This window comes from Mytilus californianus, unplaced genomic scaffold, assembly GCF_021869535.1.
Source record: "Mytilus californianus isolate M0D057914Y unplaced genomic scaffold, xbMytCali1.0.p SCAF_6, whole genome shotgun sequence".
Lineage (NCBI taxonomy): Eukaryota > Metazoa > Mollusca > Bivalvia > Mytilida > Mytilidae > Mytilus > Mytilus californianus.
In genome coordinates, this window is record NW_026262712.1 from 81,205,668 (window position 1) to 81,224,138 (window position 18,471).

The 18,471-nt window shown below is 30.0% G+C and overlaps 1 protein-coding gene across 35 annotated transcripts in view; it reads right to left on the reverse strand.

Annotated features, from left to right (window-relative positions):
• Positions 1–18,471, reverse strand: part of LOC127704447 (cytosolic carboxypeptidase 3-like) — a 107,703-nt gene that overhangs the window by 78,711 nt on the left and 10,521 nt on the right. For 34 of the 35 annotated variants that reach the window (XM_052208505.1, XM_052208498.1, XM_052208524.1 and 31 more), the window contains exon 3: positions 5,196–5,330. In XM_052208505.1, the coding sequence (XP_052064465.1) occupies positions 5,196–5,330 (135 nt within the window). Of the gene's footprint in view, positions 1–5,195; positions 5,331–11,397; positions 12,337–18,471 lie in introns of those variants that run through there. The other variant, XM_052208496.1, reaches the window with a different exon arrangement.

Genomic DNA, 18,471 nt, shown 5'->3' on the forward strand with positions numbered 1-18,471 from the left:
TGAAATGACGAGTTGGTCAATACTTTTACTGTTGTATATTTATTAACCAAGACAAAAGGACTACAAAAATGTATTTGATATTTTGAATTATTTTTGTAAAAGGCAATTTAACAGCAAATCATCAATTTTAAAATTTAACAATGGTTAACTATTAGACAATTGATTTTTTGAATTATAATTATTCATAGGAAACATTACAAAGCTAGAAGCAATATTTGATTTTTTAAAGTTATACCAATGAAAGAATATAATTATTTTTTCCCCATAAAAATTGCAATAACAAAATATCATTTTATTTAAATATTTCATTAGCATAGATATTATCTTCATAATGAAACACAAAACCCATTTAAGTTACTGTGTACTTTTATAGCACCTCAACAGTACTTATAATGAGTATGAGAGTACGAGTGTTTAAGTTCATTGTATATTTTCAGTTCCGTGCCAAACTTGATTTTTGCAGATACTAAATTAGACTAACAGTTCTAAAATTGTACAAGAATGCAACTGACACTCCATGTTGGATCAAACTACACTTTGCTTGGTTACCCTTTCAGATAAGACAAGTGACTGTTACAAGTGACCTGATGTAAGGATGAGAGTACTTGTCCATTACGATATCAGCTAGGAATTCATGAAAAAATAATTTGACAACAAAGCCCACCTTAAAATACATTTGTACAGAAATAAAAAGAAGTTTACAGTCAACAAACTTCAATATACATCCAATTATAATCAGAAAACAAAACAAGAGACTATCTCATTCTTTAAGATCCTAGTTTGATGAGAGCTAACAATCCCTTACTAAGGTAAACGTACTATATAAACACAGGAATACCCCACTGGATCAACATATCTATTTAAACTGTAGAGATTAGTCAATGTAATACATCGTAAAACAGTGTTGCTATTACACTTGTCAACTGTAATGTTTGAAGTACCTACATTACTTATACCTGGTTGTTTGTTTTTTATTACTTATATCTTCTATATCAACAGATCGATGACAAATACTATTCATGGACAAGCACTGGAATGACCTATTGGTCGTCCTTTTCTTTGAAGCTTGTAATGTAATTGAGTTGTGAAGTGTATGAAATGTAAATTCTCCTTCTTGTTAATAAGTGGTACATTATTTGTTTATTTCAGTGAACAAAATGATAAACATGTTCAATATTGGGTAATTTTCCGCCTTAAAACTTTATTTAGGTTTTTTTTTTTTTACGTTTTAGCTTTATTTTCCTTTGATATTTAGTGGTTGTACTTTTCACCATTAATTTTCTGCATTTTTTATTTTTTCAAAGGATCTAATGTGTATCAAGGCATAACTTTATACCATACATCTAATCAACAGATTCGTATTATATGATTCTCCCAAGAGGAGCAATTGTTAACATTCCTTCAAAGTCTACTACAATTAGACCTTTTATTTTCAGAAGTGTAAACCATCAGAATAAAGAAATCTGAATGAATACTCATTATTATCATAAAATATTTTGCCATTGCATTAAAAATACTCAATAATTTATATTTTTTGTGCCATGCTATTCTCCCCACTTTTAAAATTCGTATATCTAACTATTTTAATACAGACATGCTTGATCTACCATATTATCATATCTACAATATCTAAAACCATAATACCACAATCAAAGAAAATTACCATCCAAGAACCAACTACTTTACTAGATACTAAAACAGTACTCTACCATCATCCAGTTCTTTATCCGATTGAGGATTTATATTTCTAAATCTTCCAAATATATCATCATCTGGAAATATCAGTATTCATACAAATATCAATGATTATTATCCTCAAGGATGGTTATGTCCATTGATATATTCAATTGAGAAGCAAATACTTTATTGGAAACAGAGTATATAAAATCAAATCAACACTTCATAACAGTTTCAGCAATCATCAGATTTATTAGATCTAGCCATATGTTAACTAAAGAGATGGACACATGAAAGGGTAAGAATGGCTATGTATATGTTATAACTTTCGTAAAGTGAATTACATCCTAGTTTGAGCATGGTGAAAATGTGTCACGTCAAAGAAACATGACCGTCAATGATGTGGAAAAACTCATTGCATTGGAGAGTGGTACATAAATCCACATCTACATATTAGGATCTAACAATGTGTCAAGACTTAGAGGTAGAGGGTTGCTCTAACACGAAAGTATTAAGCCTATTCCTTATTTACTGTAGAAATTTGGCCACAGAATTGACCAATCTCCAGTATATAACTTAGGAGAAGCATAAATCTTGAGAGCTAAACAAAACAAAAATTTAAATCCTGTTTGCATATGACAAATCTTTAGTTTGAGTCAAATTTGAAGTATTTTAGTATCGTAGATACTGGTAAAGCCTGGCAACAAGGGCATATGAGTGGAACCAAAATCACATTTTGATATTTTTATAAACATTTTTAGGGCATACATTATGCTCATTTAACAGGGCTGTAGTCAAAAACAAATCATATGGTCAGTATAGTAATATTGGCTTTACAAATCTGTTTAAATTTTACATGCTAATGGTATGTTCTAATTCTTTTCTATTGTTCACAGTTGTTACTTTTTAAAAGGGTTGGATAATAAACCTGTTACAAAGCTGTTAGACAATGTAGATCAGAGCTCTGATAAAATACAGACTGAAATTGTAGACCTCTTGAAGTCTCGTTTAATTAATATGCAGTCCAAAGTGCAAATATCTATATACCGGTACTGAATGTAATTCTTTTCAATCCCTTTAAACTGTAACAAACAACTGCAGAAATTTAGTAGAGCATAAATAAAATTCTTATTTAAAAATTTGCATACGAATTTCAAATAATAAACTGAAGATTTACTTTCAACCTAAACTGAAGCATGAAAGCCAATAAACACTACTTGGGCATGGCAGGTTTGAAGTCAAACCATCATTTCTTATATATTTGCTGTCTTTTAAATATATATGGTGTTCAAAATTCAACCTCATATGTTTGTATACACAATTTTTAAGAAATAAGCCTATTTAAAGTAATGACATACCCACCTCCGGGGTATGCACAGACATTTTACAAAATAGATTCTGGTCTAATAAGTATAGGAGTTACCTACAAAATGATGTAACCTATATGCAAAATTCACAAAACTACTATGCAAATTCAACAATATGTAAAGTAATTTGTAAATATTTGAAGAAACTTAATGTGTCGGAACAACACTAATGCCCGCTCGTAAAAAAAGCTTGAAGCCATTTTTAGGAGTGGAAATTTTCAAAGTCCAAAGCCAGTAATTTCGGCAAAAATAAGAAGAGCGGAACCAAATGCACACTCGATCTGTAACTCATCATACTAAAAATCAGCTCAATATGTGAAGGCATTTAGAAAAAAAGTCCATATAACTATTCATTACGGAATGACAGACAAGGGTGTTCAGAAAAAAAAGTCTGTATAACTGTTCATGAAATTTACGTAGTACAAAACCTGTAATTTCGGCAAAAATCAGCAGAATGATGGACAAGGGTAAAACTATATGGCCCGACCTAAGTCAAAAAAAATTCTTATAGCCATTGCCAAATATAAGCCACACAAACTATTTACCATGCGGATGAAAAGAAAGACAGGCAAAGGAAGATACCATCTTAACCACCCTCCTTTTTTGATGCAGGGGCTTAAAAATCATTTGAAATTTCTTAATATTATATATACTGAAACTAAATTAGATATCCTACGTTTTGTAGTTATCCCCTATTCTGAAAAAAAACTGTCAAATTATCAAAGTGAATTTGTAATTCTCTCTGGCCAAAATTTTACATGAATGTATAACCTAAGCCAAGGACAAACAATTTCAAAAGCATAGGAAACGAACATATTGACATTAAAATGATAAGAAAATCGTAACCTATTCAAATAATTACAAAAATGCCTACAAAAAATGTCTTTTACATTACCTTGGTGAAAGGCTTAGTGAAATTTTCAGTCATGTGTCTTAAACAAACCCCTAAAAACTATCCCTTTGAACAGATAACTATGAAGTGGAAGGTAGGTGCATAATATCCTTTGATGTATTACCTAATATACCTCTCATTGGGTTAGCAAACTTTATAAAGTCATCTATGCTCCAACCAAAGGGAAATAATTCAAAAAACATAAAGTTGTCTGAGTTTTACAACATGTGTATGTGATCATTTAATATAATTTTTTATTTTCATTTTACAATTAACATATTGTCAAGAATTTAATTTGATAGTGATCTTTGTTTTGGTTTGTTTAATTAAGTTACATTTCTCTAAAATTCTATAAAGGTTAAGCACAACTTCACAGTTTAATAGAGGAGAAATCCTTAAGGTTATCTATTCCGGAGAAAATAATAATATCATTCTGTATCATACCAACCGAGCGAGACCCTAATGGGTAGCCAAGGTTGTTTAGTACCCCAGTAGTAGTCAGTCATTCTGTGTCACATACTATCTTAAATAAATCCTCCTAAACTTAAATGTACAGTTCACCAGAATATTCAATCAGAACTGTAGAATTCATAAATGTGAGAAAAACATCCAAAATTTCTGAAAACATTAGCAGATGAAATGATTCTGTTATTGTTCCTTACTTAGTTTCTTCACTGTATAAAATAACAAAATATATACAGACCTTTCTGACATAAAAATCTAAATCTCATTGTTCAAGCCCTTTATCACTTAAACTTGTCATTTTCATGAGTTGTTCTAATATTAAAGGTGGATACTTTAATTTATAGTTTACAGCATATTATGTAAAATGACTAGACAATGGTAGTAAACAAAATTAAAAAATCAATGTTGTTTTTTAAATAAAGATTTTTTTTTGCATAAATAAACCCTCTCTGAAATTGACCAATTTGAATGATTTGTAAGGACAGGAACTATAGTTAACATTTGGTTATTATGCTGGGAAAACCTACTAAGTAGATAGGAACTGACAGATTCCAAAAGGCCTAAAAACATCTAACAGTATAAATGAAATTCCCTGAAGGAAATTTCTTCAACAATAGATAACTAAATCCTTCTCCATATAAAGCCCTTGCCAGATCTAGGATAATAGGATACAAGAAGTTTTAAGAGCAATCATCTCAAAACTGAAGTAAGTCAGGCAGTCTTCAAAGAATAGCCTGACAATAACTTTTTCAAAATTTGTGAAATGACAGAATAAAACTGAATTGAATTTTTACCTCCATTTTTCTTGCTTTCTGAGTCTGAATCATCATTATCACTTTCACTACCGCTGTCACTACTTATGTTATACCCGTATGTCTTTTCCCATTCTGCATAGGATGAAAAATTGTGACGGAAACCTTGGTTACGACCTGAAAAAATGAATGTTTACTACAATAACTATAACTTAAAGGAGAGTCAAATCATGTGACAGTACCAGTATTGTAAATTTATACATCTGTATGAAATTGTTCCTATACATACCTGAAAAATAAATAATTTATTATACATGATTTTTTCATAATACAAGTGTAGTAACAAAGTTTCTCTTCATAATCAGCAAAATATATTTATTATTTAAAAAAAAATGTGAAATGGAAACGAAGCATTTATACAAATTTTTGTTTTCTATTTACAAATGTAAATTTCTTTTAGAGTAAAAAGAGTACAGAAAAACTGAAGAATATTTGAAATGTATTCAGAAGGGTTTTGAAAATAAAAATGATGACAATTTTCAAACAGAGAAGAAAAGGAATATAAGGGAAAATTTAACTAGAGTAGAAAAAGAAAAAAGATGGTGGAATTAAATGTCGAAACAACTGTTCTATACATATTGCCTGCAGAAAAAGACACTCAAGATTGCAGAATTACTTCCCTTTGGCCACAAACTTATATTAGGAGATCACAAAAAAAGTATTGGAAGGGTTCAAATAATTTTACCAAATGGTAATGTTTCTTTTTCCTCCTCTTTAAAGTCATCTTTATAGAATTCATCTGTAAAAAGCATATCCTTTATGTGAAAACTGGTATGTAAATATGAAGATCATGCAGTTAGTATTTTTTGTTTTAATTGTCCAGTAAAACAGAGCATTCAGATTGCTGAAAATGTTTTAATATTGCTTTTCAATAAAATGAAAAATTAAAATGTTTTCAAAAAAATTAAAATCTTTCGAAGCTATCCTCCGAAGCAGGATTTTTTAAAAACTAAAAATCAGCATAAATTTTTTATATAAATCAAGATTACACCGTCAAATGACTTTTCAAAGAGGTGATATAAATCAATTGTTAATTGTTTTCATTATACTCAATGATATTTGTTGTTTTCACTGGCATATAGAATTTAATTAACATTTTATTCTTTATTTTGTAGAATTGTAAAATAAAATAAATTTTCTTTTTAAATTCTTCAAACACTTGTCCTGATTTTAATATTTCATTATTTCTTTCTCATGTTTAACACAAAAAATTAGTAAATCAGCACATTTTACTCACATATTTTACAACATTTTTCAGTTTTCACATAACTGCAATGCAATACATTCTAGCGTCTACAAACAGTCTCTAGCATATTCTATTAAAACAATTGAGTAATCATACCCAAGATGACAAAATGAGCATGCTTACAAGTAAAAAATCAGCATTGAAAAATGTTATAATATCAATTCTAAAGAATATACATTTCAAACAAAATTCTACAAGAACTGGCCAGACTAACCACACTTCAGTCAAACTCTTTTGATACCTGAGTCTAGTTCAGCATCGTCATCTTGCTGAACAGTTGGGGGGTCTATCAGGGGAGATAATCTTTTATTCCTGCCTGAAATTTGACATAACTCATTGCTTTCAATTCAAATTTCAATTTTTTTAGAAAAAAAAGATCAAACAGCACATGTATATGTAAAATGTCTACTCTCACACTATTGTTGTTATTTAACTTAATAGATCTAATTATAATGCCCAAATGCAAATGACAGTTAGAAATAAACAGTAGTTGTTTGCCTCCCAGAGTTCTCGAAAAGTGGTGGTCCGAAGGTTTTGACCACCAAAATTTTGCGAATGACAGACACAATTTTGGTATTTTGCAATAAAAAATAAAAGTGCGAACCAGCTGATTTTCTTCAAGGACAACTAGGGGGGAAAAAATTTCGAGGAACTCTGGGCCCTCTTGATCTAACAGATTGTTGCAATGTTCTGCTCAAATTGTAAAAGGAACAAAATTTGCATGTTTTAAGAAACATGAATGGCAATATATCGGTTAATCCCATTGCATATATATCTGCACCTTTAACAATACAGACATATGAGTAAAGTGCAAACTTCTAAAACGCAGTAAAACACCAGTGTACAATCTTAAGAATGACATAAAAATTTAAATGACAGGCATTTTCAAGTTTTAATCAAATTAAGTTGTACTACAAATATACAAAATAAATGGGTTGTCAGTACTTTATTGAATTTAATTTGATAAATATCATTTAAAGGACAAATAGTAGAATATCGGTATTTAAATAGTACCCAATCACTCCTTATAATCTTATCAATATTATCATGCTCCCCTATAGATCATTGCTAAGCAAAATTACAATCTGTCCATGCCAGCATTTTGTGCAAATGAGTTTTTGAAAAATATTCTGTTATCTTTTTTCTTTTAGGTTCCTTTTTTCAAGTTTATATGTTAAAAGAACATGTAAAAACTAATTAGCATATTTACAATGTAGTCTTACAAATTACTGAATAGGTAGTTTCTATATTTCCTCGCCTTTTAAAAGGCCATTTAGACACCAAGTTGATTTTCTCAAATTATTTATTTGTGTTCAATCATAAGAATATTCATAATTCCTTTATATTTACAAATAGCAATATAATTCTTCAACTAGTTCTATGAACAAATCTAATACAACCATGGAATATCAATTACTTTTACATTTTTCTACATAATCCTTTCTAAGTGTTTCTCAACATAAAGTCCTTCATCAGTTTTACAAACAACAGTACATTTGCATACCTATTTAGAATACCATAATTATTCTTATATAATCCACTAAAGACTTTTTGAATAATAAACAAGTAAAAGTGTGAGCTACTGCTCACTGATGATACCCCCGCCAAAATATTTCGGTAAACAGGAAGTTGTTGAGTGATGAATCTGAAAACGCATCACACGGTGTTATATGACACTCATGGCTAACTATATTTGCACAAAATGAATTAAGTTTTAAGTCCAGGCAGTTCCCTTTTCTCATAGACTTGATGAGATGAACCCTGCAAGATGACTCTGTACACTTTACAATCATTCCATACACCAAATGTAGTTGAACCATTGCTTATATTATATGAAAAACAGACATAACTACAAAAACTTAATGACAAGGGAAGATGGTACCTGCCAGACAAACATGTACATCTTACAATCATTCCATACACCAAACATAGTTTACCTATTGCTAATAGTATATGAAAAACAGACCAATACACAAAAAACTTAATGTTGACCAATGAACGCTGAAAATGAGGTCATGGCCAGATAAACCCTGCCAGACAGACATGCAAATCTTACAATCGTTGACCTATTGCTTATAGTATTTAAGATATGGATTTGATCATGCAAACTTAACCTTGATCACTATTCTGTGAAATGAGGTCAAGGTCAGGGTCAAGGGAACCTTGTCTGACAAAGATGTAGACCTTGCAAGGATCCCATATACCAAATTTAGTTTTCCTGTAATTCATAAAAATTTGTTGAGAGTTCCATGGAATCCCGTCTCACCTGCAATTGCTGATGTCAGTATAAAAGTGTAATGCCGACTTCCAAAAATTAAGTCCATTTATACAAATAAAAAAAATTTTAATAATGGGACCTGGTCCAAATTGTTTTCTTTTCATATGAATAAAAACATACTCTTTATATAACACAAAGAAAAAGTAAACCCTGATGGTCTTTTTGATGTGAATCTACATTCCAAAAATTACACCTTAAGAAAAGTATGTCCTACAATCAAATAACTTTTCCAATAAATTATCTTGTCTGATCATCATACAAACTTTATTAATTCAGAAATACATGTCAACATATCATAAAATCTTAAGACCATTCATATCCAATCTTATTGACAGTAAAATTTAAAATCTGTCAGATAACCCATGCATGTGCAAAAATCATAAAACTTTAAGACCTAACAGGTGAATCGATAATTGTATTCTATTTCATCAAAGACTGTTTATAACAACAAAACTTTCATTGCTAAGTTTCTTTTCATCTAATTTCCGTTACTAATTCAAGGTTAATTCTTAAAGAGATACAAAAAAGTACAGGTAATTATTATCAGAATGATAAACATTCTAGTGACTCCTCGTAGGAAATCATTATTTTACCGATTGCGTCTCGTACCATTTTCTGGTCTTAACAACAAAATTACTATCAATAAACAGATACCTCTTTAACTAATACATGTAATATTACTAAATCAAACTTTCTGAGAAAGAGTTATAAATTAGGCTGTTTAAGTTTTCTCAATTGAATTGTTTCATATTTTTCATGTCGGGGCCTTCAATAGCGGACTGTACGGTATGGATTTTTCTCATTGTTGAAGGACGTACGGTTGCCTATAATTGCTTACATCCACTTCATTTGAACTTTGGTGGATAGTTGTCTCATTGGTAATCATACCACATCTCCTTATTTTTATATTATATGGCTCAAAACTTGTGTAAAGAAACAGGTTAATCTGATTGATTGATTTTTGGTGTTTAACACTCTTGGCTACATCATGGCAGCCAGTTTTTATTATTTGAGGAAGCCCAAGTACACGGAAAGAACCACCCACCTTTGACAGGAAAACAAGCAATCCTAGTCAATTAAGATAGGATTTGAACCCCACTGCCACAGCTCAGTGTTGACAGGCTAGTAATTAGTGTAGATAATTACATAGACCACTCAGCCATCAAGACCCCAGATTAGTCTGAAAAAAGTTGACCGTTTGATTGTCCAGCAGAGTAAATGTATATTGAGGATTATGATATGTTAAGGAGATATTAACATACTAGGTTGACATGCTGAGTTAGGTTTTTAACATGCTTGGAGAGTTGTCTCATTGGCACTCATACTACATCTTCTTATTTATATTAGCTCACAAGGTATCAGTCCACAGAAAGACATCACTCCAAGCCAAAAACTCTTTGTTTTTACAAGTATATGCCATTTGTATGGTAGGAAGGCAGCAAATATCAATTTTAAATTCTTTAATCCACTACCTGCCATGCTTGATAGTTTGCTACAATAAGACCACTGAATCAGTTTTCTTAATCAGAAGAAACCTCTAGAAGGAAGTTTAATTCTCATTTTAAACAACAAATATGTCAACAAAACATTGAAAGATTTAAAATTTGTGACTGGAGACACTATCTTCCAGTCCTTTAATAATAAACCTATTTTCAATTACTTAGTCTCCAATTCTTTTAATGACCCATAAGAACCACAACAGAATTCTTTAGTTTGGACAACTGACCTCATCAAATTTCATAAAATCAGACAAAGTATTTAACAAAGAGGTTAAAAAGTTGTGACAGTTCCAATATTATCTATGCAACTATTTTAATAATGAAAAAATATCTAAAATAGATGCTGTAGAATAAATGTCATAAAATATTCAAGATTTTTAAAAGCTTTAGTAAAACAATAAATAAGAATTGTTAAGTATAAGATATAAAAAGAGTATTATAGATGGAATAACAATAAATTTGTAAAACCAAATGTAAATATTACATATATTTAGAAACTTCCTAAAATGGAAAACTGGTTTTTTTATATATATAGTTATAATAGACAATGTTCTCAATCAAAATACTGTGAGATTGACATAAAATAAAATAAAAGATAATATTGTTTATACCTTTTTTATCCATTCATGGAATAGTCTTTTTGTAGAAAAAAAATCAAAGAATGCAATAATCTGCTAAATGTATACCAAAAAGTTTACTTGAAAATTCTCGAATCATTTTTTAATAGTTGTTACTATGGGCTATTAAGGATTTTTCGCAAACATTTTCAATAAAAACTCATAATCAGAATAATCCAACAGGTCATTCGTCCATTTTTTGACAAAGAAAAAAACAAAAACAAAACAAAAAAATTTGAAGTCAAATTTTCTCACATGTATTTAGTGTGATCAATGTTTAAAGACATTAATTTTTGTGTTATATTTTCATTTCTACTTAAATAACATAACCAAATCTGTTGTTTACCTTGAACTACAACAGTGCTGTTTTGTCAGAAAATTTTCTAGTCTACTTATTTGATTTCAAAACAGCTTTTATCATGTAACCTTGAAAAGAACATATACATAAATGTATTCCTCACAAAGTCACTTCTACTCTCTATATAGAGTTTTAATAGATAAATAGGAGAGAAAATAATTAACATCTGGTTTAGTATAACCTTACCATTACAAGGCGCAATACTGACAGATCGAAAGGACAGATTAACTTCCCAAGGATTCTCATGTTCAACACTGATTAACGGTGTCTCTGGCACTCTGGGTCGTCCCATTGGATGCATGAAGATTTCAATGCAATATACTGCTACATCCAAAACACAAATATCATCCTTTTTTGAAAGAATTGGAAAAAGTTATCCCTCAATTCACGGTGCTTGCATTAGTGAAATACAATTTTCATGTCAGAATTGAATTATTTGCTATCTATATGTATATCTCTTTTTAAACACACTGTACATAAAGAAAAATGTTAAACCCCTGTGAAGCATATTAAACATGCAACATTTATTGAAGTTTTATGAACTTTCTAAATCCTAACATGCAATATCAAGATCCACTACAAAAAAGGTATTCAGATTACAAGTAAAACATTTAACAAATTCCACAGTTACTGACAAATGAATTAATCCTCGTTATATAAAAATGTTATGATGACTTAAAAAATCAATCTCTCGGACAATCTGATTTTCTAAACATGTCAGTATTTTGTCTATCCATACAATAAAGGTACAGTCAAGTATATAACTTCAATATTAGTCTGATCGGCCACTTATTGAAGTGTTGGTATTGACATCACGGCATAACGATGGCACGCAACCACAATCATTAGAAAAATCAATCACACATAAGCAATGGATGTTAATGAATGTCAAGAAAAGTTCAATTAATTTTCACCTTTTTCCAGTTGTATGTTTCATTTATACATATTGATATTTCAATACTTCTACACAATAAAAATAGATTAAAAAATTCACAAATTTACTACTTTTTTACACGAATTAATCACATCTTGTCAAATTAAGAGTTATTAAATATATTTTAACCGGTACAAAACATTTCTAGTATAACAACTCCAAAATCTACTGTCATATGAAAGACTTATTCAGCCCAAAATTTAATCCTGTTCAACAAAATATGTCATTGAAACAAATATGACAAAGTCTTTTTAAATAGCACACCTCACATCAATTCAAAATAAGGCTCTTACATTGATTAAATCATAATAGTTTTGTTAATTATCAATAGAACCAATTTAGACACATACAAATTGAGACATTGGACCTTAAAAAACATTTATTTGTAAGGACATTACTTCACGCTGAGCCATTTATCATGTATATTGAATTAATTCATATTTCAATGGGAACATGCCAATACAAAAACTGCAAGATAAATGTAATATATGTTTGAAAATAGTACAGGAGTATTGTAAAATGTAGACAACCCAACACAGGTTATCATCATTGGATCTCCCTCAAGGCTTAATTGATCATAAGCTGTATTATAAACCTGTTTAACACTTCAGAAATGAGCTGTTTAAATGAAAACCAATATTATCCAATTTGTCCAATCTCCTGGAAACATTTAATAGAAAAGATTATATGTACAAAAATAAAATGTATCGATAACAGTTTTTATAGGAAAATAGATTGTTTTAAGTGGGTGCATAATTTGTAATGGAGGTACACATTTCCTTTATTTGCACATGTTTGTAACATTCTAATCTTTAACATCTATTGATTAAAGGAATCTTTATCAAAATTTAAATAAAAAAAAGATTTTTTTTCTAATTAAAGAAGAGAAATAGCCATCCATAACATTTTCTTGTAATTTGTTTCCTTTAATTGTTCTTCTCTACAAAAAAATCAAGCAACATTTCATATATCAATTTCAATTTTTCACATCAGTGGTTTCAAAGTGAGCTAAAAAGGAAATGTTTTTCTAAAGCAAATCATTCTTAATTTCTAGAAATTACCCTTTTTGCATTACCAGTACAATATTTTGAATGAAACAGTTAAATTAAAGCCTTTGTAAAGACTTCTTTGTTCTAATCCTTTAAGAAACCATTGTGAGGGTTGAGATCTCAATAAACATGTTTAACCCAGCCGCATTTTTGCGCCTGTGCCAAGTCAGGAGCCTCTGGCCTTTGTTAGTCTTGTATCATTTTTAATTTTAGTTTCTGGTGTTTAATTTGGAGTTTAGTATGACGTCCATTATCACTGAACTAGTATACATATTTATTTAGGGGCCAGCTGAAGGACGCCTTCGGGTGCGGGAGTTTCTCGCTGCATTGAAGACCCATTGGTGGCCTTCGGTCTGCTCTATGGTCGGGTTGTTGTATCTTTGACACATTCCCCATTTCCATTCTCAATTTTAAACTTACTTTATGAAAAAACTTGAAGTGCACAAGCACACATACCCCATATAGTTAAGTCCCCTTCCAAAAGGAATTGCTCCCATTTAAGATTCTGCTCTGCTCATCAAATTTGTCAGCGGTTTTTATTAATGGAAACCTTCATCCTAATTTGAGGAGGGTATGATGAAAAAAAAGAAAATCTATCTTAGTGAAAAGAATTTACATGAAATTTTTGACAAGTCTCCTTATTTACATGGGGTTATCATTACATTTGTTAAATAATGGTCAACCACAAATTGCAAATAATATTCTGTGACAAAAAAGTTAATATTGTTTCAGTTCTCATTATATTTCTTGTCTTTCTTTATCTGAATTTGTAAAATAATATAATATTTGCTGTACGTAAAACCCTTCATCTTTACTTAAAAATGTTCTGCATTTACATGACAAGCTGTTGCTGCTTTGTTTAACATCAAACACACCTCCAGAAATGACTAAAATTGTTATCAAGCATATATCCAAGATACCTAACTTGACCTTGCAAAAAAGAAAAAGAAAAAGAAAGCATTTAAACATTCTAAACTTCTTTTTCTCTATTATTTTTGTTCCCCATTCTGACAAGGCCATGAAAGGAAGTCATTCGTTTGTAATATTTTCAAAAAATTGAGTGCTTGGAGTTATTTCCCCTAGCACTCAATTCTGAATAAAGATGTCAAAATAACAAACCTAGAAGATATCTCTCTTGCAAAGTTTGGGTAAATAGTAAACAAAAAAAAAAATCAAATGCAAGATAACAAATTTGAATAGCATAGGAGAACGGCAGGGAGGGGGAAATTACACAAATATTGTGTTGCTTCTGTTGAAAATGGGTGAGATTCAACCAAAGTACAAAATTAACCCAAAAGAATTATAGAGGTTTGCATACAGTTTTCAACAAAAGACAGTTGTCTAAATATTTAAATAATGGCTCATTTCTCCCTTTTTTTCTCCTGTCTAATTTAAAACGGCATTGATTAACACAAATGTATCTACTACATTATAAAATAATTATGTAAAGTTCCATTCCATTGTTATGTAAACTGTATGAGCTTTATGTTTTACAGTTAACAAACTTCTCAAAAAGTAGGATTAGTAAATTTTATGTTGTGTTTTTATATGTTGTGGCGGTCAGAATGAATATAATGTGGATGACACAGGGTCAAATAAAGAAAGTTTCAGTGTTATATTATTTTTTTCTTCTTTATGTTGATAAAACCTCTATGTTAAATATGCACAGAGCAGCTTGGGTTATTTCCCTTTGCACAATATTTTCAACACAGTTTTAGTGACATGATTTTTTTGGTTATAATAATGGCTTTGAACTAGCTTTCAGTAACTGTGAGTACTGTCAGATCTGCACTTTGATTCTTTAGTGTTTTTATTAGTTTTTTTTGTGCAGTGTATCAATCTAATGAGTTAAGCCATTTTCAACTGATTTTTATAGTTTGCTGTTATACCATTGCCCAAGGTTAGGGGGAGGGTATCACTTTCTGTATGTTCCTGTCCCAAGTCAGGAGCCTATAATTTGGTGATTGTCATAAAATATTACAAGATTTTAAATAAGATTAGTGAAATTCATTCCATACAATGATTTCAGATAGTGTGATTGAGATTCATCAATATCAAATATTTGATTGATTACGTATGAATTCAAAAAGTCAACTCCAGAATTTGTTGACATGATTTACTGATAAAACAAGTAAACAGTATGATAAATAAATTGTCCTTAAGTCCCAAATCCTTAATAATTTTCAAATTAAACACAGGTGTTTATACTATCACAATTCAGGTCAAAATACTCCTGCAATTGTGTAAAACTTCTAGGTCTTTGACATAAAAACAATCCTTTATTTTCTTCTACTAATCAAAGATTATATAGTTACTGGATCTCTATCATTTGTCCATCACAAAAAAACATGCACTAGTTTGGACATATGAGGAATATATCAATATGAGATGACAACCCAACAACAATTAAAATTCAAAGATATCTTGATAATTTTGAAAATGTTAAAGTGAAAATGAAACTATCTTTGGTGAATAATATTGTTATCAAGATTGTTGTGGTATTATCTACATACTGGAACATCAATTATTAGATGCTATCTTTAACTCACTGTAGCAAGACAACTTCCTAGTCAAAAGAATAAAACACTGAGTTTTGTAAGTGCTGTTCTTTTGCAGTAATTAAAACAGGAATTACCAAAAATATTGGACAGTACTAGAATACACAAACCGCCAACAGCCAACTCCTCAGAGAAAATAGACCCACAAACAAAAACGTGGAACAAGGAATAACAGACTTGGTACTGTATTTTTTAAAAGACATGAAATATGGTGAGGTGAAACCCATATTCCCTGAAAAAATCAACCCCCCATCTCTCTCCCCCTGTCCTTTACCTAACAAGACCATGTGTCATAAAAGTGTAAGAAACTTTTATAAAAACTGCACAGTTTAGGTTAAAGCATTAACTTGGGTTTTATTAACTTATGGCTGTTACTAATTCATTTCGTCTTACAGCCTTTGTTAAGATATGCAAATGGTTGCAAAACATCCAACAATTAAAATTAGCACATCACAGATTATTTGTACACATTTATATTCTTTGTGGTTTCTAGTTTATATTGTGGAACTCATAATAACAAGAATACACAAACTTGATGGTACCTTGATTGTTTCAGAAATCAACGTGCTGCTGTTAAATTATTTACTACTATATTATACAATCTGACTTAGTGAACTTTATATAAAAGATACAGATTTAAACCATCATACTACAGCCTACTACTGGGTATCATTATTTAAACAAAAAGAAAACATAAAAATAATATTTTTACCTGATTTTCCATCAAAATCACAAAATATCCTAGACCCTATGACAATCATCTACTGAATAACAGATTTTTACAGAATTATAATAATTGCAAGCTTTGTCATGGTACCAAGTAGTGTTTTCCTTTTAAGGCTGCATTTTACATTCAAAGTGTCAACATAATCAATATTTATGCAGCAGATTACATGATCTCTTTAGTGATTTACAGGAAGCATTCAAAAAGCATCCCAAGATGTTAATCAATGATTTATCAATTAACTTTACAAAATTTCAGGTTATGCAAATCAGGCACTCAGGTCTGAAGAATTTTAATATGAAAAAAGAAAATGCATTACATCAAATCATTAGACTCTCAATAATATAAATCATGGTTTAATGGTGAGCTCAGCAAAATAAGTACAAGCTTTTGCCCTGTGAAGATATCGCCAGGGACTTTTAAAATGTTCTTCACAGCTTTTTTTAGCGAACATACCTATCAAATTAAATTCATCTATTTATGACTATTCCATTTGTCAAGTTTGGAAGTTGGCAATTTCTAAAGGGACCAGCAACAGAGCTAATGTCCTTGATCTTATTTATTAAGCTGTATGATATAAAAAATGAACTTTAAATCAAACCAGGCAAAGAATGGGTTTTAGTATTCCCATTAAGTGTTGTGCTATGTTTAAAGGAAATACTCAATCTATAAGGCACACACACGTAATCCAATGAGTTCAAAAATCTCAATGTCTGTATATAATAGGATGCTAATAACTGACACATTAAAGTAAAATTTAAGACTGCTTACTTCCTTAAAGGGGCATAAGCTGTCAAATTCATATTCACCTATTTGACTCAAATTCTCATATTTGATTTATAACCTACTAAAACGTATATCCAACTTACAAAAAGTCTAAAATGAAAATTAACAATGCATAGACTCGATAATGTCTATCAAGATTTCCCGTGTTTTTTAGTCTAGACGCCATCTAATTAACCATCGAGGTGACCTCCAAAGACTGCCGACTGTCACATAACCCGATATAAACATAAATATAGATATAAATAGATAGCGAACATGTGCAATTGGATTTTTGTAGGTCTGTTTGATTTTATATTATAGGTTAAACAAATATGTTAATCGTATCTTTACCTGTATAAGACTGAGTTTTTATGGATTTAAACAGTCAACCAAATGATTTATCTTTGTTTCATTTTCAATGTTCTTTTCCTTTTAACAGCTGAACACGCCTTGTTCATGCGTAACCCATCTCTAGCTAAGGGCACAAAAGAAGGTCACATGAATACAGATTCAATGAGGTCAAATTATTAACTTGTAAGTGAATAATTCATCGGCCATGTTTCTTCTTTGACAAATTTGAAACAAACTGGCTGCTAAAAGCGAATCATAATTTCACTATTTCATTTTCATAATAATAATTATTGAACCAAAAAAAAATCATACATTAATTTTTTTTTTATATCTCGTAGCTAATGCCCCTTTAAAGCTTCGAATATATTTGTTGAAAGGAAAATTGTTGAAATGTAAAGCCCAACAAAAAGTGTTTGCTGAATTTGTTACTTTAGTTGCTATGGTAACATTTACAAGAAAGCAACAAAATATTTCAAGTCAAAACTTAAACAAAACAGTACAATGGAATATTCCGAAGAAAAATTAAGACTTATTAAAAAGTTCAAAGACTATTCAGCACTACTTATTTGGAATCAGTCAATGAATTTTATCAATAATTCCTCATTTTGTATCGGTTTCCTTAGAACCACATGCCAAGCAAAGAGAGATAAGCGTGATTTAAATACCTACATGGTCTAATTTAAATAAGATTACAGAATGTTTACTATGAACATGTCCATAATAAAACATCTAAATATTTACATATGTGTTTAAAATTCAATGTTATCAATATTTGAAACAATAAGTTACAATTTACTTCTACTAGGCTTGCTATTTGTATATGTTTATATATACATGTATTTCAAATAAAACAAATTGATTAAAACATAGTTCAGCAAA